General features: G+C 37.4%; 1 protein-coding gene across 4 annotated transcripts in view; it reads left to right on the forward strand.

Moving 5' to 3' along the window:
• Fut8 (fucosyltransferase 8) overlaps window positions 1-20,499 on the forward strand; it is a 224,399-nt gene that overhangs the window by 124,595 nt on the left and 79,305 nt on the right. For all 4 annotated transcript variants that reach the window (XM_036206454.1, XM_036206453.1, XM_036206456.1 and 1 more), the window contains 2 exons: window positions 5,785-5,900; window positions 6,012-6,174. In XM_036206454.1, the coding sequence (XP_036062347.1) occupies window positions 5,785-5,900; window positions 6,012-6,174 (279 nt within the window). The remainder of the gene's footprint in view (window positions 1-5,784; window positions 5,901-6,011; window positions 6,175-20,499) is intronic.

A 20,499-nucleotide genomic window follows, 5' to 3' on the forward strand; every position in this document is an offset into this window, starting at 1 on the left:
AAGAGAGATTGCTTTTAGAAAGATAGCCTTATCTACTTGAAGGTCTTCCTTACACCTTGGAGGTTGTGACACATGTAAAGTAGCCAGAGGTCTCTTTATGAGGCTATGAGATATTCTTATAACATCTGTCCCTGTACTTACTCTGAAGCAAGATAATCAAAATGAAGTAAACTCAAAAAAGTCAACAAGATTTGGCTAGAAGTTGACAATAGATCAGATTACAAGCCTCTTCCTACTATATGCTCAGAAGATTATGTGGCATATACAGGCAACAAAGTTAGATTAGCTGGAGTTACCTCTGCCCTACACAGAGACTTATATTGATGGGCATAAAATGATGTAAAAAGATGATAAAAGAGTGAGGTGTCAGGACCTCCCTTTCTTAGAAAAGTTAGCTCGCACAGAGCCACTGTGGTGTATTATGACCAAGGAACAACAGAATGCCAAGATTAGACATATAAACAAATTCTATAAAGATAAATGTAAACATTGTATTGTGCCAGAATTTGAATAATAACTGCAACAGCTTTGGCCTGAGGATTTTTCTTGGGCACTCTGACCATTAAGAGTTAAAAATACACTGCTCGGCAATCTGCCCAAGGTTGGCTTGGAGATTTTCTTTCTGTCTAGCATCCCCGAAGTCACAACAGCTACTAGCCTGAGAACAAACTATCATATGCCTCTGGATTCTTAAACATTGGGTTATGGGGTTGATGAGTAAAAATTATTATAAAAGATAATTATTTATCAATGATGACAAAATTTGAGGGAAAATGATTGTAAAAGATAACTCTGTTCTGTCTTTGGTTTATCAATGATGATTAAACTTATGGCTCCAGATGTGCAAGAGAAAAAGTTAAGCACATGTCTGGAAACATTCTGACTGCTAGTTAGTCAGGCTGCAAGATTCCCCCACTCACCATGGCCTGGCTCAATCCTCCCTCGGCTACTCCTTGCCTTCTCTCTGGAACCTGTCAACTGCCAACTGCCGAAGCTGACCCCCAGCACCATTTATTATGTTTCTTATTTCTAGCATTTTCATCTCTGTATATTCAACTATGTTCTTTACTATATTTTTTTCTTTTTCTTTCTTTTTTTTTCCCCCCAGACAGGGTTTCTCTGTGTAGTTTTGGAGTCTGTCCTGGATCTCGCTCTGTAGACCAGGCTGGCCTCGAACTCACAGAGATCCTTCTGGCTCTGCCTCCCAAGCGCTGGGATTAAAGATGTGTGCCACCACTGCCCGGCTTACTGTATTTTTAATATATTTTTATATTGTCTTTTTAAAAATTTTATTTTACATGTGAGTACTTTGTTTGCATGTGTGTCTGTGCCCCACATGTATGTCTGGTTCCCTGGGAGGTTAGAAGAGGGTGTTAGATCCTCTGGACCTGGAGCTATGCACTGCTGTGAGCCGCCACCTGAATGCTGGGAATTAAACCCATGTCTTCAGCAGCAGTGATGCTTTTAACTACTGAGCCATTGCTCTGTTCCTTAGAGTGTCCCTTCTGTATCTCTTTTATTCACTCTCTCTATCTTGGTTTTGTGTGTATGTGTGTGTGTGTTTGTGCCGCGCGCGCAGGTATATATATATATATATATATATATATATATATATATATATATATATATAGAGAGAGAGAGAGAGAGAGAGAGAGAGAGAGTGTGTGTGTGTTTGGGTTTTGATTAATTTCAGACATGATAATAAATCTGGTTTCTTTTAATGTTACCAAAGTAGGAAATAGAAGTCCTATGTATCTTTTTTATAGTGAATGTGATAGGAGATTATTCCATTCTCAAGTTTAAAAAAACTGTACATGCAGATAAACATTTATAGATGGTGCTTTGGAGGAATAGTCTTTATGCTTTCTTTCTTTTACTTTTTTCTTTATCTACAGTGTATTCACAGTTGGATTATATAATTATATATAATAATGTGATGTAAATCACTACTTCCATTCCATTTTATTAGGATTAGATTGGATTTAATACTTGATGAAAATCTGCTGAAAAGAGTGCAATATTATTTTTTAATGTCTATTTTGTTCCTGGCATTATTCCAGCAGTATAGGAAAAAATGAGATAAGAAGAGCCCAGAGATAATCTTTGTGTTGTTTGGATTTTTCTATCTCTAAATTGTGTTCTGATCATGAGCATCCCTGTGCATGGCACAGTGCCTCTATAATAAATCTCAAGGGCTAGAAGGATTTTTGTTTGTTTTGTTCTTTTTACATGGTTTCTGAGAAATGAACCATTTAATTTTGAAAAGGATTATGGTTCAGATTTTAAAAATTATATATCAGTGCATATCTTGTTTATGTATATGCATACTTAAGTGCTTATAAATTAGTCAGTTATATACTTATTTTCATTTTACTATTGTTCACTTTGTGTACATACAAACGAAAGCTTTTTATTAATATTCTATATCTTTAGACACATGTATGGTAGATGGTTATTTTAATTCTTCTGTCTGATGTTGCATACAGTTTCCTGCACAGTTCTAATTACTATAGGTAAAACAATAACTTCAACATGAAAGACATTCTGAATTATTGTAGGTAATTAATAATGAAGTTGGCCTCATTAGTTCTGTATCATATCTAAGAAGCGGTAAAGTACCTGTTTTTTCACATTTGTACCTGAGGACTCTGTGGCTGTCCCAGTTTAGGCCCATCACATGTAACTTAGATAGTAAGTTCCTACGGAAGGCAGTGATGGTACGAGTAGATATAGTTTCTTCTTTAAATTAGACTTCCAAGTAAGAATCAACCCGTTATTTAATATTCAGAATTTTGCAAAAAGAATATGTGTGTGTTTCCTATGGGGTTAATGATAAATACAGAAAGCTGTTATCTTTAAATAACAGGCTTTTTTTTTTTTTTTTTCTGTTATCATTTTGGAAGTCTGAAGTCCGAAGTGATTTCCACTGAGCTGGAACCAAGGTGTTTAAGGGCAGTGTTTCACAGGGACGCTCCAAGAGAAAAATGTTTCCTTTTCCAGTTTCCAAAAGGATGCATTTCTCACTCCCAGATCCATCCTGCATCTTAAATGCAAGCAGCCACATACCCTTTCCCATCTGTAGCAAATTCTCCCTATTTCTCTCTTTTCTGTGGATATTCATGATTTCATTTACCACCCACCTAGACTTCACTGGGCAGTCTCCAGGTCTCAGAATCCTTAAGCACATACTCCAGATTTTCTTTTGCCATATAAAGTAGTATTCGTAAATTCCAGAAATGAAGATGTAAATATCTTTGGAATATTAGCCCATCACCAGGTTTTATTTATGTATTTAGGCCAAAATGGAGTACAGAGTATTGGTAAAAGTCACATAAAAGCAAGCATGTTAGAAATTAGTCAAGTTTGGAAAGAAGTAGAACAGATAGGTTGATAATATAAGTGAAAATCCTGGAGTTCCTGTGTTATTTTTCAACAGTTTATATTACTGGATGGTTTTGTTGGTTTCAGACAGAAATAAAGGAGACAATCTCCATGCTTTCTACTATATTTCTCTTCTGTCTTATCTTTCCCTTTCCTATAAAACCATTGCTAGTTGTGAATTCACAAGTTGAAGTAGCCATCTAACCTGATACTGAGATTAATGCAGAATTGCTTTCTTTTTTTTCTTTTTTCTTTTTTTTTTATTATTATGTGTTTTAATTTTACACATCAGCCATGGGTTCCCCTGTCCTCCCCCATCCCGCTTCCACCCTTACCTTCCCCTCAGCCCCTCCTCTCCATTCCCATGTCCTCCAGGACCAAGACACCCCTGGGGATTCATTTAAACCTGGTGGATTCAGTACAGGCAGGTCCTGTCCCCTCCTTCCAGACTGAGCAAAGTGTCCCTATGTAAGCCCAAGGTTCCAAACAGCCAGCTCATGCACTAAGGTCAGGTCCCACTCCCACAGTCTGGGTGCCTCCCAAACACATCAAGCTATTCAATTGTCTCACTTATCCAGAGGGCCTGATCTAGCTGGGGGCTCCTCAGCCGTTGGTTCATAATTCTTGTGCTTCCATTCGATTGACTATTTGTCCCTGTGCTTTTTGCAATCTTGGATTCAACAATTCACACTCTTGCAGTGTCTCCTCTTTCTCGACAGTTGGACACCTGGAGCTCCACCTGGGGCCTGGCTGAGGATCTCTGCATCCACTTACATCAGTTATTGGATGAGAGTTCCAGCACGACTGTTAGGGTGTTTAGTCATCTGATCACCAGACTAGGTCAGATCAGGCTTTCTCTCGACCATTGCCAGCAGTCTACAGAGGATATATCATTGTGGATTTCTGGGGACTTCTCGAGCACTCTGCCTATTCCTGTTCTCATGTGATCTTCATTGATCATGGTCTGTTATTCCTCATTCTCCCTTTCTGTTCTTGATCCAGCTGGGATCTCCTGCTCCCCTAAGCTTTCTTTCCCTCAAACCTTGCCCTTCATTACTCTCACTGTCGTCCAGGTTGTTCATGTAGATCTCATCCATTTTTCTGTCATTGGGTGATCCCTGTGTCTTTCTAGGGTCCCGTTTTCTAGGTAGCCTCCCTGGAGCTGTGTAGCAGTCTAGTCATCTTTTTTTTACATCTAGTATCCTCCTATGAGTGAGTACATACCATGTTTGTCCTTCTGAGTCTGGGTTACCTCACTCAGGATGATTTTTTTTCTAGATCCATCCATTTGCCTGCAAACCTCATGATGTCATTGTTTTTCTCTGCAATAACCCCTAAGGAAATAGAATCAATCATTAAAAGTCTCCCAACCAAAAAAAGCCCTGGACCTGATGGTTTCACTGCAAAATTCTACCACATCTTCCAAGAAGACATAATACCAATACTCTTTAAATTGTTCCACACAATAGAAGCAGAGGGTATATTACCAAACTCCTTCTATCAGGCTACAATTACCCTGATTTCTAAACCAAACAAAGATGCAACAAAGAAAGAGAACTACAGATCGATTTCCCTCATGAACATTGATGCAAAAATACTCAATAAAATTCTGGCAAACAGACTCCAAGAACACATTAAAACAATTATCCACCATGATCAAGTAGGCTTCATCCCAGGGATGCAAGGGTGGTTCAACAGAATTGCTTTCTTTGATATTTGATGTTTCTGTAGAGAACTTTCAGATGCATGTCACTTACTCTAAGTCACTTACTCTTCTCCTGTATCTTTGCTAATTTTATCATCAAAGGTGACACCCCAAATAAAGAGAATTTTTTTTTTTTTTTTTCGAGACAGGGTTTCCCTGTGTGCCTTTCCTGGAACTCACTTGGTAGCCCAAGCTGGCCTCAAACTCACAGAGATCCACCTGACTCTGCCTCCCAAGTGCTGGGATTAAAGGCATACACCACCATTGCCTGGCCCTTTTTAAATTTTTTTAAATACTTATTTATTTATTGTGTATACAGAAGAGGGCACCAGATCTCATTACAGATGGTTGTGAGCTACCATGTGTTTGCTGGGAATTGAACTCAGTACCTCTGGAAGAGCAGTCTTAACCTCTGAGCCATCTCTCCAGCCCAGGAGAAAGATTTTAGGAAACATCTCTAAAGACTTCTGAGCTCTCAAGAGATCTGATATCTCAACTATATAATTCATTTCTGGTCTTGTTCATTCTCATGCCAGTTCTTATGATTAATCATGTACAGTTGAAAAGATTCACTTTGTAGTTCTTTTTGGTATGCTTAATGTATAGCGATACTAGAAAGTATGGTTTAGCAAAGTAAACATGTGTTTTCTTGTGTAATAAAACAGGCAAACGTTCACTTTTCCATCTCTGAACTACAGAATACCGGAAGGCCCTATTGATCAGGGGACAGCTACAGGAAGAGTCCGTGTTTTAGAAGAACAGCTTATTAAGGCCAAAGAACAGATTGAAAATTACAAGAAACAAGCCAGGAATGGTATGTGATTATGCACTTTCTTTTCCATTTTAACATGGAGACTTTAGCATAAATTTTGAAAATTCCTCTTACCAAAATGTTAGAAATACTCATACTTTCTATTCCCTGCAGGTCTAGGGAAGGATCATGAAATCTTAAGAAGGAGGATTGAAAATGGAGCTAAAGAGCTCTGGTTTTTTCTACAAAGTGAATTGAAGAAATTAAAAAATTTAGAAGGAAATGAACTCCAAAGACATGCAGATGAAATTCTTTTGGATTTAGGACATCATGAAAGGTACTGTGTCCCTACAAGCTTCATTTGGATTTCATAAAGATTATAATTTATGAATGAGACATTGAGACTTTTTCTAATTTGTGTGCTGATTGGTCAGTGGTACTGTGTTTAAGAGTGGTAGGTTATTTGATACCTAGTGGTGTCAGTTATAAGTACTTGAAAGTGTCTCCTGTCAGAGTCCATTTACCAATCAGTATTTGAAGAAGAGTGTGTGGATTCATATTACAGTGTACTGGAATTCACACCGAGGCTCCCATTAATGTCTCTTATTTCCAAACATTACAGACTTAAAAATAGCACCTTGGAAGGGTTTCTAATGAAAAGTTAACAGGTTTTAAGTAAAGGAGAATATTCTGCTAATTGTTCTGTTTATTTTTTTAGAGAGATGTGCCTAGTATCTGCCTATCTAAATTTGTTTCTCCTTTTTACACATTTCTAATGATAAGCAGTTTATCATCTATAGGAAAGGAAACATTTTGGTGTTAGTGTTTCTGCAGGTGAAATGTACATGAGGATCATTCTAAATAAAGTGGAACATCCTTTGGCTTATTATAGTTAAAAACCTGTGTTCTCAATAGGACTCTCATGGGAATTACTGCCTTATTAGTGACCAATAAGAGAAAAATGATTGTGTGAGTACAAGCTACTGCTGTGAAGAGGAATGAATTACCCCATACAAATAAGAGAGTCACATATATTGACATCATCAACAATATTACAGTGATTTTGAAAGATTGACCTCCTATTTTAAGTGAAAATACAAACAAATTCTCAGTGTCCTAGAATAATTTAACAGTATTGGTTTATAGAAATAGGATAGTATGGATTTAAAGGGATGAATTTTTAGGCCTCAAACTAGGCAGTCTCTTTAAAATTTTTACCCTAGCTAGTAATAAGGCCGTACTTAGGCCATTAGGCCAACTGTTAACTAATTCTATGCTTAATAGGCTTCTACCTGAAAGCTGATTCTCTATTCCAAGCTTCTATTAAACAGGCCTTTGTGTTTCTGTGGTTTGCTTATTGCAGTTTTATAGAAAAATGCAGTTTAAAACAAAATTTGATATAAGTAGATTATGTGGTATAAAACTAAAATTTGAATATTGACTTCTGATGAAATGGTTACTCAAATGATTTAGTTAAATTACTTGATGAGAATTTAATTCTCAAGTCTTTTCTAAATGAAAATAATTTTAAATTATTTTGTAAATATAATTTGTACATATGCTTTTCTAATTATGTGTATGAATTTAAAATGAATACAATAAATAAGCCCATGATAAATATTTGTAAATTACCATTATGATTTTTTGTTAGTTGAACTTTTAAATAAATATCATGAGTCCTGGCATTGCCATTTAGTGGATATTAAATAATGATATTTCACTGAAAACAAAATGTAAAGTAAAGGAAACAGGTCCATTTCTTATATTGACTTAAATAGAAAGTATAATGAATCTTGGAGAAAGCACAGGTAAGTAATTTAATTCCAGGAATACAGATTAGAATACAGCAATACAAATAACGAGCAAACAGCAACACATTAGAGACACAATCTTTAAAACAGTGAATATATAAACAGGAAGCATTTGTATCATATAGAAAATATCCTCATACTGGCCATTTTAAAATTCTTAAAGTACAAGAACTGAAGTGGACTTCTGTGTGTCCCCCTGCTGGGCTTTGTATGTCATAAAACCCCCATTTTTATTTTCCTTAGTCAGTCAGTCAGTCTGTCTGTCTCTCCCTCCCTCCCTCCCTCCCTCCCCCTCTCCCTCCCTCCCTCCCTTCCTCTTGCTCTTTCTTAACACTATGATTCACAGAGTATTAGAGAAAATACCACTAAGAGTTCTTATATACAGTAAAGCTAGTGTCTTTCTTTATTTACATCTTAATTTATTGTATAATTGTTACCTGTTTTATTTTTTGCAGTAGCCAAAATTATGGTACGTAAGTTATCTCTGAAGTAACAGTTTTTTTTTTTCCCTGAAAAATCTGTGGAAGTGTTAATATATCGATTTCTTGTTTCTATTTCTCTGAACCTCTCTTACTTTTTTGTTTAGGCAACAGTTAAGGGAAAAACTCTTAGGGACTTTACTGAGGCATATAATTTACTGATAAATGATGGATTTCGGCTGTAGCTCAATGTTAGAACACTTCCCTAGAAGTGCTCAGCTTTGGATCCAACTGCTAAAACCCAAATTGTGAATGTACAAGTTGTATACTTTTAACAATTTGTTTAATATGCATACAGATTGTGTAATTATTACCACAGTTAAATGGTAAATGGGTGAACATATCTTTTACTACACCATTAACATGCATGTGTGTGTGTGTGTTGTTAATATGTGTAGATGTACATATGTGCTGTCTTACAAGTTTCAAACAAACAAAACACTACTAACCAGTGCCAGTACTTTAGGTATCTAGAACTTATTTTTTCTCATAACTGAATGTTTGTACCAGTTGACAATACCTTCTCATTTTTCCTGCTTTCTAACCCTAGGCTCACTATGTTTATATGAGGTTGAAGTTTTATCTCTAAGTAAACACATTACAGTATTTGTTTTTCTCTCACTGGCTCATTTCACATAGCATAATACCCTACAGATTTATTCATGATGCTAGAAGTGGCTTGATTTCTTTTCCTTTTAAAAAATTCATTGACAGTTTCATATACAATGTTATATGATCGTCTCTGTCCACCATTTCTCATCTTCAACACCCAGATTCCCTAACAGATCCCTCTCCCAACTTCATGTCTTCTTTTCCTTTCCTTTTTATGGATTTTTATAATGTGTGTGTGTGTGTGTGTGTGTGTGTGTGTGTGTATCTAATCATCAGTTAAGAGACACTTAGATTGTTGCTGTAGATTAGCTATTATGAATAATGCTGGTATGGGTCAATACATCGATTTCATTTCATTTCGATATTTACTCACAAGTGGGATTGGGTGTGAGTTCTGTAGTTGTATCTTTAAGTGTTTTTGCCAATTTATACTCCCAAGAACATTACAAGGGTTCCCTTTTCTCTGTACTCCCTCCAGTACTTATTTTCTCTTCCCTAACCCTACCCTCCCTTCCTGACCCCTCTCCTCTCCTCCCCCTTCCCTCTGTTTTTGTTTGTTTTGTTTGCAACAGGCATTCTTTATGTACCTCAGGTTGGCCTCAAGCTCATGATTCTCCTGCATTAGTCTCCCAGATCCTGTGATTGTACACACATACACACACACACACACACACACACACACACACACACACACACACAATTATATACATACATATATATTACATCTTTACCGAAGTTTCCCCTCCTTCATTTCCTCCCTCTACTGGAAGCCTTGCCTGGTTATAAAAGATGGCCAGTTCAGGCTTTGTATCCCCTAGTACTAGGAGTATTAGCTAGGTTCACCCTTATAGATTCCTGGTAGTTTCCACTGCATTAGGTATCTACCTTAACCCCCAAATCCCCCAGTTTCAGTCGTCTCTTCTAGTTCTCTCTCCCCCACCTATAATTCCTGTTTCTATACACACTACCCCCAGTCCACCCACGAAATCTATTTTGCCTTCTCAGGAAGATTCATGCATTCCCCCAAGCCCACCTTATTACTTAGCCTCTCTGGGGCTGTGGATTGTAGCCTGGTTATCCTGTACTTTACAGCTAATATCCACTTATAAGTAAGTACATACCATGTTTGTCTTTCTGGGTCTGGGTTATCTCACTCAGGATGAATTTTTTCATGTTCCATCCATTTACTTGTAAATTTTATGATGTTATTTATTTTTAACAGCTGAGTAATACTCCATTGTGTAAATGTACCACATTTTCTTTATCCATTCTTCAGTTGAAGGGTATCTAGGTCGTTTCCAAGTTCTGGCTATTATGAATAAAGCTTCTGTAAACATAGTTGAGCAAATGTCCTTGTGGTATGATTGAGCATTCTTTGGGTATATGCCCAATAGTAGTATAGCTGGATCTTGAGGTGGATCAACTCCCAAATTTCTTAGAAATCATCATATTGATGTTCAAAGTAGCTGTACAAGTTTGTACTCCCACCAGCAGTGGATGAGTATTCTCCTTGCTCCATATCCTCTCTAGCATAAGCTGTCACTTGTGTTTTTGATCTTAACCATTCCAACAGGTGTAAGATGGAATCTCAAGAGTAGTATTGAATTGCATTTCTCTGATGGCTAAGGATTTTGAACTTTAAAGTGTTTTTTGGCCATTTGAGATTCCTCCGTTGGGAAATCTCTGTTTAGATCTTTATCTAAATTGGATTATTTGCTTTCTTGACTTCTAGTTTCTTGAATTTTTCATATATTTTTGATATTAGCACTCTGTCAGATGTGGAGTTGGTAAAAATCTTTTTCCATTCTATAGGTTGCCGCTTTGTTCTGTTGATGGTATCCTTTGCCTTACAGAAACTTTTCGGTTTCATGGGGTTCTTTTTATTAATTGTTGATATTAGTGCCTGTGCTATTGGTGTTCTGTTCAGGAAGTTGTCTCCTGTGACAATGTGTTCAAGACTCACTTTTTCTTCTGTCAGATTCAGTGTATCTGGTTTTATGTTGAGGTCTTTGATACTCTTGAACTTGAGTTTTATGCAGGGTGATAGATATGGATCTGTTTGGAGTCTTCTATATAGTGACATCTAGTTAGACCAGCAGCATTTCTTGAAGATGCTTTCTTTTTTCCATTTTATAATTTTGGCTTCTTTCTAAAAAAATCAGGTGTCCATAGGTGGGTGGATTTAGTTCTGGGTCTCTGATTTGATTCTGTTGATTGACCAGTCTGTTTTTATGCCAATGCTATGTGGTTTCTATTACTATAGCTCTGTAGTACAGCTTGAAATCAGGGATGATGATACCTCTGGAAGTTCTTTTCTTGTATAGGATTGTTTCAGTTATCCTGGGTTTTTGTTCTTCCATATGAAGGTAAAGATCTGTAAAGAATTGTGTTGGAATTTTGATGAGGATTTTATTGAATCTGCAGATTGCTTTTGGTAAGGTTGCCATTTTTACTATGTTACTCCAACTGATACATCTTCTGATAGCTTCTTCAATTTCTTTCTTCAAAGACTTGAAGTTCTTGACAAATAGGTCTTTCCCTTGCTTGGTTAGAGTTACTCCAAGATATTTTATATTATTTATAGCTATTGTGTAGGGTGTTGTTTCTCTGATTTCTTTCTCAGCCCATTTGTCATTTGAATATAGGAGGGCTACTGATTTTTCTTTTTGAGTTAATCTTATATCCAGCCACTAAACTGAAGGTGTTTATCAGCTGTAGGAGTTCTCTGGTAGAATTCTTGGGGTCCCTAGTATACCTATCATATTATCTGCAAATAGCAATACTTTGATTTCTTCCTTTCCAGTTTGTGTCCCCTTGATCTCCTTTAGTTGTCTTACTGATCTAGCTAGAACATCAAGTACTATATTGAATAAGTATACAGAGAGTGGACAGCCTTGTCTTGCTCCTGATTTTAGTGGAATTGCTTTGAGTTTCTCTCCATTTAATTTGATGTTGGCTATAGACTTGCCTTTATTATGTTTAGGTATGTCCTTTGTATCGCTGATCACTCCAAGACTTTTTAATCATGAAGGGATGTATTTTGTCAAAGGCTTTTTTAGCATCTAATGAGATGATCACGTGCATTTTTTCTTTCAGTTTGTTTGTATGGTAGATTACATTAATTTTGTATGTTGAACCCTGCATCTTTGGGGTCAAGCCCACCTGACCCTGATGGATGATCTTTCTGGTGTGTTCTTGGATTCAGTTTGTAAGCATTTTATCGAGTATTTTTGCATCAATGTTCATGAGGAGAATTGATATGTAATTCTCTTTCTTAGTTGGGTCTTTGTGTGGTTTGGGAATCAGGATGACTGTGGCCTTATAAGATGAATTTGGCAATGTTTCTTCTGTTTCTTTTTTTGGAATAAATTATTGTGGAATAATTTGAGGAGTATTAGTATTAGCTCTTCTTTGAACGTCTGGTGGAATTCTGCACTAAAGCTGTCTGGCCCAGGCTTTCTTTTGGTTGGGAGACTTTTAATGACTGCTTCTATTTCCTTAGGGGTTATAGGTCTATTAAATTGCTTATCTGGTCTTGATTTAACTTTTTAAGTGGTATCTATCAAGATATTTGTCCATTTCTTTTAGATTTTTCCAATTTTGTTGAGGATAGGTTTTTGAAGTATGACCTAATGATTCTCTGGATTTTCTCAGTGTGTGTTGTTACATCTCCCTTTTTATCCCTGATCTTTTTAATTTGGATATTCTCTTTCTGCCTTTTAGTTAGTTTGGATAAGAGATTGTCTGTCTTGTTGCTTTTCCTCAAAGAACAAACTCTTTGTTTCATTGATTCTTTGTATTGTTCTCTTTGTTTCTATATCATTAATTTTATTCAGCCTTCAGTTTCATTATTTCCTGCCCTCTTCTCCTCTTGATGTGCATGCTTGTTTTTGTTCTAGAGCTTTCAGGTGTGGTCTTAAGTTTCTAGTATGAGATCTCTGCAATTTCTTTATGAAGTCATTTAGTACTATGATCTTTCCTCATGGCACCATTTTCATTGTGTCCCATTTTGGATGTACTGTACATTCATTTTCATTGAATTCTAAGAAGTCCTTAATTTTTCTTTATTTCTGCCTTGTTCAAGTAGTCATTCTAAAAAGAGTTGTTTAGTTTCCATGAGTTTGTAGGCTGTGTGTTGTTTCTGAAATCCAACTTTAATCTGTGGTAGTCTGACAGCTACAGGGAGTTATTTCAGTTTTCTTGTATCTCTTGAGACTTGGTTTGTGATGGAGTATGTGGTCAATTTTGGAGAATGTTCTGTGAGGTGGTAAGAAGAAGGTATAGCCTTTGGTGTTTAGGTGAAATGCTTTGTAGATATCTGTGAGGCCCATTTGAGTCATAATGTCTGTTAGCTCCATTATTTCTCTGTTTAGCTTATGTCTGAATTTATGTACATTGGTGAGAGTGGGGTATTGAAGTCTCTATTAATGTATGGGGTTTAATATGTGATTTAAGCTTTATTAATGTTTCTTTTACAAATGTTGGTGTCCTTGCATTTGGGGCATAGATGTCAAGAACTGAGACATCATCTTGGTGGATTTTTTCCTTTGATGATATGAAGTGTCCTTCCCCATCTCTTTTGATTAATTTAGTTGGAAGTCTATCTTGTTAGATATTAGAATAGCTATACCAGCTTGCTTCTTGGGTGCATTTGCTTAGAAAATCTTTTCCCAACCCTTTATTCCGAGGTAATGTCTAACTTTGATGATGAGGTGTGTTTCCTGTATGTAGCAGAAGGATAAATTCTGTTTTCCAATCCATTCTGTTAGTCTTTTTATTGGTGAGTTGAATCCATTGATATTGAGAGATATTAATGCCCAATTATTGTTATTTTGGTGGTGGTGGTGGTGGTGGTGGTGGTGGTGGTGGTGGTAGTCTGTCTGTCTGTCTGTCTGTCTGTCTGTCTCTCTCTCTCTCTCTCTCTCTCTCTCTGTGTGTGTGTGTGTGTGTGTGTGTGTGTGTGTGTGTGTGTGTGTGTATGCATGTGTGTATGTGTATGTGCGCGCATGCTTTCCTTCTTTTGGTTTTTTGCTAGTGTGAGATTATTTTCTGTTTTCATGGGTGTACTTAACCTCCTTGGGTTGGAGTTTTCCTTCTAGTTGGGTCTAGACTTGTGAATAGATATTGTTTAAATTTGACTTCATCATGAAATATCTTATTTTCTCCATCTATGATTATTGAAAGTTTTGATGGGTATAGTAGTCTTGGCTAGCATCTGTAGTCTTGGAGTCTTCAAGACATCTGTCCAGAATCTTCTGGCTTTCAGACTCTCTTCGTAAGTTGGGTGTAATTCTAATTGGTCTACATTTTTATGTTACTTTACCTTTTTACCTGCTTTTAATATTCTTTCTCTGTTCTGTATGTCTAGTGTTTTGATTATTATGTGGTGGTGGCGGGGAGGTGGGAGACATCTTTCTTTTCGGGTCCAGTCTATTTTGTGTTCTGTAAGCTTCTTGTACTTTTATAGGCATGCCCTTCTTAAGATGAGGAAAATTTTCTCCTATGATTTTGTGGAAAGTATTTTCTGGGTCTTTGAGCTGTGATTCTTCCTCTATTCCTATTATTCTTAGGTTTGGTCTTTTCACCGTATCCCAGATTTCCTGGATGTTTTGCGTCAAGAATTTTTTAGATTTAACATTTTCCTTGACTGATATATCAGTTTGTTGTATTGTATTTTCTACACCTAGGATTCTCTCTTCCATCTCTTGTATTCTCTTGGTGATACTTGCATCTCTAGTTCCTGTTCACTTACCGAGATTTTCCATCTCCAGGATCTCCTTAGTTCGTGTTTCCTTTATTTCTTCTATTTCCATTTTCAGCTCTTGAATAGTTTTATTTGTTCCTTTACCTGTTTGTTTATTGTTTCTTGGCTTTCTTTAAGGGATCTTTCATTTCCTACCATTGTTTGTTTGTTTTCCTGGATTTCTTTAGGCAATTTATTCATTCATTTCCTCCTTAAGGACATCGATCATCTTCATAAAGTTGATTTTAAGGTCATTTTCCTGTGCTTCCACTGTGTTGGAATATTCAGTGTTTGCTGTAGTAGATTATCTTGGCTCTAGTGGTGCCATATTGCCCTGGCTGTTGTTGATTGTGTTTTTATGCTGGCCTCTAGGCATCTGGGTTTAGGGTAATTATAGATTTAGGTGCTGATTTCTAAGTTTGTCTTTGTTGGATGGGTGTGTTTTCCCTTCCTTTCTGTCTCTCTCTGGCCTGAATGGCTTGTGGTCCTGGTGACCTCTGAGTCCTCTGGTCTAGTAGGGTGCCTCTGCTGGGGTTTTGGAAACCTGCTTGACCTCTAGGGTTCTGGGTGCCAGCATTGCCTCTGGAGATTTGGGGTCCTGGGAACCAGTGTGGCCTCTGGTAGAGCAAGGGGCTTCTGCTAGAATTGTAGACTGGGATATGGTAATGAGGGCAGGCATGGGGGTGGGGCACTGTTGGGAGGAAGGCTGGGCTGACTTGGAGGAAGTGTTGGTGTTCTGCCACACTGTGAGGAAGGGTTGGTAGTTTGCCATTGGGGTTTTACCTAGGGTTCTGGGTACCTGTGTAGCCTCTGGTAGAGCAGGGGGCTTTTCCCTGAGTTGGGATTTGGTGGTTAGGGGATGGGGGCAGTTGGAGGAAAGCTGGGTAGGCGCTGAGAAAGTGATAGTGGTCTGTGGGCTGGGTCTTATCTGGAGTTTAGGGTACCAATAGAGCAGGGGGCTTCTGCCTGAATTGTGGATTGGGATATAGTGACTCTCTTATAACTACCCTAACAAGTGTGAGAAGATACATGACAATTTTGATTTGTTTTTCTATCACAGGTAGTGATTTAAGCACCTTTTTATGTACCTGTTGGCCATTTGTATATTTTGTTTGGAAACTGTCTAAGTCCTTTTTCTATTTCTAGTCAGACTGTATATTTTGCCACAAGTACCTTATGTATTTTAGTTATTATCCCTTATCGGAGATCTGATTAGAAAATTATTAAAGATAGACATAATTATGCTTATGAGCAAGTATCCTGCTGTTATGTTTATGATAGATCCATAGTTTTGAGGCAGGAAATGTGATACCTTTAGGTTTGTTCTTCTTTCCCAAGATAATTTCACATGTTATAAGTATTTTCAGTTCCGAAAATAATCTTAAGAGTACTTTATCTTGCTCTGTAAAAAGACGACATGGGAATTTTTATAGGGACTCCATTGAATCTGTGGATCATTTTGTGCTGTGTGGACTTTAATAGCAAAATTAATTCTTCCAGTCCATGAACATAGGATATTGTTCCATTTTACACTATACATATTGTTTTCATCAGTGTCTTAAAGTTTTATAGAAAATTGCACAAGCCTTTACCCCTGTGACTGGCTATTCCTATTTTGATACTATTGTAGATGGGGTTATTTAGTTTCTTTAAGGGACGGTTTGCTAGTGTATACACATGTAATTTTTGTTTGTTGGTTTTGTGCCCTTTGGCTTTATCAGGTATCTTCTTATTAGTACCATCAAATCTTTGATGATTTCTTTAGGGTTTTCTGTATGTATGATCATATCAAATCCAAACAGAAACAGTGTATCTTCTTTTCTGATTTAGATTTCTTTCTTTTTTTTTCCCCCTTTTTCTTTTTTCTCTTTTTTTTTCTTAATTTCTCTGTGGCTACCCAAATCACGTTCCATAGGAGTTTAGAGAGTAAGCATCTTTTATGTTGCTCCTGATTTGCCTCTGTGGATACACTTGCTCTTTTAAGTGTGAATTTGGTTTGTTGTAGCAGGAATCTTAACAGGTCTTATTAATAAAAACAAACCTGGGGCCAGGTATTGGGGTGAATGCTGGAAGATCAGAGAAGCAGAACAAGCCACAGCTTCCTCACCTTGCCAGTTTCTTAGCCTATCCTTTTTCCTCAGACTGGAAGCCTCTGAGTCTTATCCAAATGAATCTCAGCTGAACTGCTGCTCCAAAGCCTAAAAGCTTAACCAGCCAAAAGCTTCTAGTTTCTGGTCTTCACGCCTTATATACCTTTCTGTTTTCTCCCATCATTCCTTGGGATTAAAGGCATGAGTCACCGTGCGTGGCGGTATCCTTGAGCAGATGGATCTCTGCCTCTGGAATGCTAGGGTTAAAGGCCTGTGCTACCACTCTTTGTTTAATATTGCGGCTGTTCTGTCCCTGACTCCAGATAAGTTTATTAGGGTGCACAATATTTTGGGGAACACAATACCACCACAGTTTGTTGGTATTTGTTGCAGACTATTGTATCTAAATGCATCAGGGATGCTCTCTTGTAATCTTTTCTTGGCTTTGGTATGGAGGTAATACTGACCTTTTCAAAGGAGTTTGGAAAATTCTCATTTCTTTAATTTTATAAAGGTTGGCATTGATTTTTCTTTAAATTCATATAGATATCACCTTCAAATGTGTTCAGGGTTTTTGTTTATTGTGATTACAAATCTAATCCTTTTGTTTATTATTTATTATTATGGTTACCTGAGGATTTCTGTTTCTCTATAATTCACTGTTGGCCTCCTCCCTGGCCTCAATTAGATAGGCTGCCTTGAGGAAGTAGGGAGGATCAATAGTCACACAATGGCACTCAAATTCTGTACTGCTCCAATTGTACACAAAACAGCACACAGTCCAGGTTGGCCTTGTTCAGGTTCCCATGGCATCCAACTAGCTTTCAGAAGTGGGTAGAGAATTTTAGGAGATTTTGAAAATAAATGATCTGATCAGTTTAATAAACACTGATAATTTTATGCCAGACACTTTGAGTCCTCTTTGACCTATAGAACTTGGCTTTATAGGCAATTTTTCATGATAATGCAGTATTAACAGTATTTGATCTTAACAGTCATTGGAATAAGCCATGTAGTGGACACAGAAAATGAAAAAGGGCCTCCAGCTCCTACAAGTTGTCTTCTGACTTCCACGTGTACACTGTGGTATGCCACCCAAAAAAATAAGTGTAATAAAAATGAATAAAAAAACTAGTGAATATGAAGTTAGAGCAATGGAATAGAAAACAATTGACAAGATTTCTGAACAAGATCAAAATGTAAACAGCAGTGCTCAGAGCTCCATTGCAAAAAAAGGGCATGTCCATGACGGTAAAGACATCCAACTTGGAAGAGAAGGAGAACAGACTTAATATCTTTATCTGAAAATTTGACTCTTATGGCAGAAGATAGCATATGTCTGGAAGGGCTGAGCCTGACAATCCCAGGAGATGTCTTTGATAATCTTCAAGCACTACTGGAGTGGATGCTTTCTGAAGAGGTCCTGGGAAGCACCTTGAGAACACATTTACCTCATTGTTGTGTTGTAAAACACTGAAACCTTCTAGAGAACTATAAGAGCCTCATTCTGAAGCAAACCTTGGGGAGGCAAGACTAGCTCTTATTTTCTGTTATCAAGAAGAGTAGCAGACTTACCAGGCAAAGACTTACCTACAACTGCTGCCGAAGTTGGCTAGTGCATCTCATAATCTGAAAGAGGAATTTGTGGGCTTCCTGTTTTATGAAGCCAGTATAAAAACTCTAGCTGTGAAATTTTGCACTATGATAACTGAGAAGTGGGAACTAAATGTGGAGTGTTGTTATGACCAGGCTTAAAATACGCCCAGCGAATTTTTCTCCCTAAATAAAATTTGTGGTTTCTAGATTTTTAGAGAAATATCCCACAGCTACCCACACTTTGCTCTCCTTTGCTGTAAGTCTACTGTTGACAAAGTCTTGAGTTGGGGATGGGTGGGTTATCTGTTACATTAAGAACAATTGGTAGAGTTGTTCCTTTTTACATTGATTGCTTCGATTGCTTTCAGAACTTTGAAGTATAATATCTATTCTTTTTCAGAACATTGAAGAAAGGGGTCAAGAACTGCAGGCTATTTCTGTTCTCAGTGGACAGGCAGGCATGGTGCTTTGGAAATGTTAGTGGACCTCCTGCAGGCTCTTGTTTTGTGTTTAGATGATACAAGCAGTGACACAAACATTAGATGGAAGAACTGTACTCTGGTAAAGCATTTTTACACTATAGGGCAGTGACAAATTTCAATTTCATGGTTACTACTGCTGTTCCCTAACAAAACGTATTGACTTGTACAAAGTCCTTTAGGGACAAATCCCCAGGGGCAAACCTCTGTTACCTTTATAGCTGATCACTTGACTGTATTACTGCATTTGCTCTGTGAAATGGCAGAAAATATTGAATCTTATCATGAGTGCTTGGTTTGAGGAAGCCAAAAATTTGATAAATAAACTTGACTTTCAAGTCAAACTACTTGAGAAATTCCATGGTGTTCAGAAAGATAACCCCAAGTCTCAGCTCACCTCTGAGTGTTACCATAATGATTAAACCCTCAGTGTGAACAGTGGAACACTATCCAGGAACCTACATATAAGTTCTCAAAACAGTACTTCAAAGCTCTTAAAATGTTTATGTCTGGTTCCCTCAGTAATGCAAATATTCAAATTCACTTCATCAGAGAACTGCCAACACGAATAGAAGCAGCTGTCTTTCCACTGAGCTTCATTGTCTGAGAATTAAATGGAAATACTGAGGGGATTATATAAACGTCCATTCACCATTTGTTAAGCCTTCCGTCTGTCTGACATGAAGGATTTTCTTTTCATTGTGTGTATTAGGCTGGAGGGTCCTGTGCAATATAAAAACTGAGAACGAATGTGTAAAGCATTGTGTTAAAGTGCTTCAGACCATACTCAAGGAATACCATGACAAGTAAACCAAAGCCTTACTCTTTTTTTTTTTTAAAGACAGGCTCTCACTATGTAGATATGCCTAACATAACATAAATTATAAGATGTGAATTAATATAATTGTCGACACATATCAACAAGGTCTATGTGACTAAGTTGCAGCATCCTACCAATAATTCAGGAACTGTTGGAAATACGTAAAACACAGGAGTTCTCCCCCCACCCCCCAATAGTCTTTTAAAATAGATTTTCTAGGGCTGGTGAGATGGCTCATCTGGTAAAGGTGCCAAGCCTGGTAACCTGAGTTCCATCCCTGCAACCCATGTGGTAGAAAGAGAGAACCAAATCCTCCAAGTTGTCTTCTGTCCATCATAAAAGCACCAGCAGACACACGCACGCATGTGCATGCACACACATGCTTGCCATTTGGAAGAAAAGTCATTGTGCATATTAAGTCAGTTAATCACTAAATATCTTTCCTTGTAGCTTCTCATTGGATACATTAGCTGTTGGTGATCTATCTAGTTTTGCTGTATTTGTTCCTTGTTTGTACTTCTGGTTCCTTGAGCTTTGAGTTGAGATGTTTGAGATGTTTTCTTTTTAAATATAGTTGTTTACAATTTCTGATACACTCTTAGCACTCCTCCTGCATCCAAATGTGAGCGTGTTATGTTTACATTTTGTTTGTCTTGATTCCCTTCTTGCTTCTTCTTCCACCCATGGATTATTCACGAAAATTTCCTTTGTTTTCTGTACTCAGCATGGTACCCAGTATGAGGGTGGGGTGGAAGTAGCCTGGTAGCAAAGCATTTGTCTGGTATATACAAGGTTCTGGGTTGGAGCCTCATTTCAGAAACAAGTAGGGGTAAAGACAGGAGGGAGAATAATATCTCCTTAATATGACTTTAATCTTCTTATATTTGTTAAGCATTATTTAAGCAATCCTGCATCTTGGAGAATGTTTCATGTATGCTTCAGAAGACCATGTTTTTTTGGCTATTATTAGAATGTTCTTTTTGGTCTGAGAGTTAACGTCTACTGTTCCCCCATTGATTTCCTGTCTGGATG

This window comes from Onychomys torridus, chromosome 14, assembly GCF_903995425.1.
Source record: "Onychomys torridus chromosome 14, mOncTor1.1, whole genome shotgun sequence".
In the NCBI taxonomy this organism is placed as follows: Eukaryota; Metazoa; Chordata; class Mammalia; order Rodentia; family Cricetidae; genus Onychomys; species Onychomys torridus.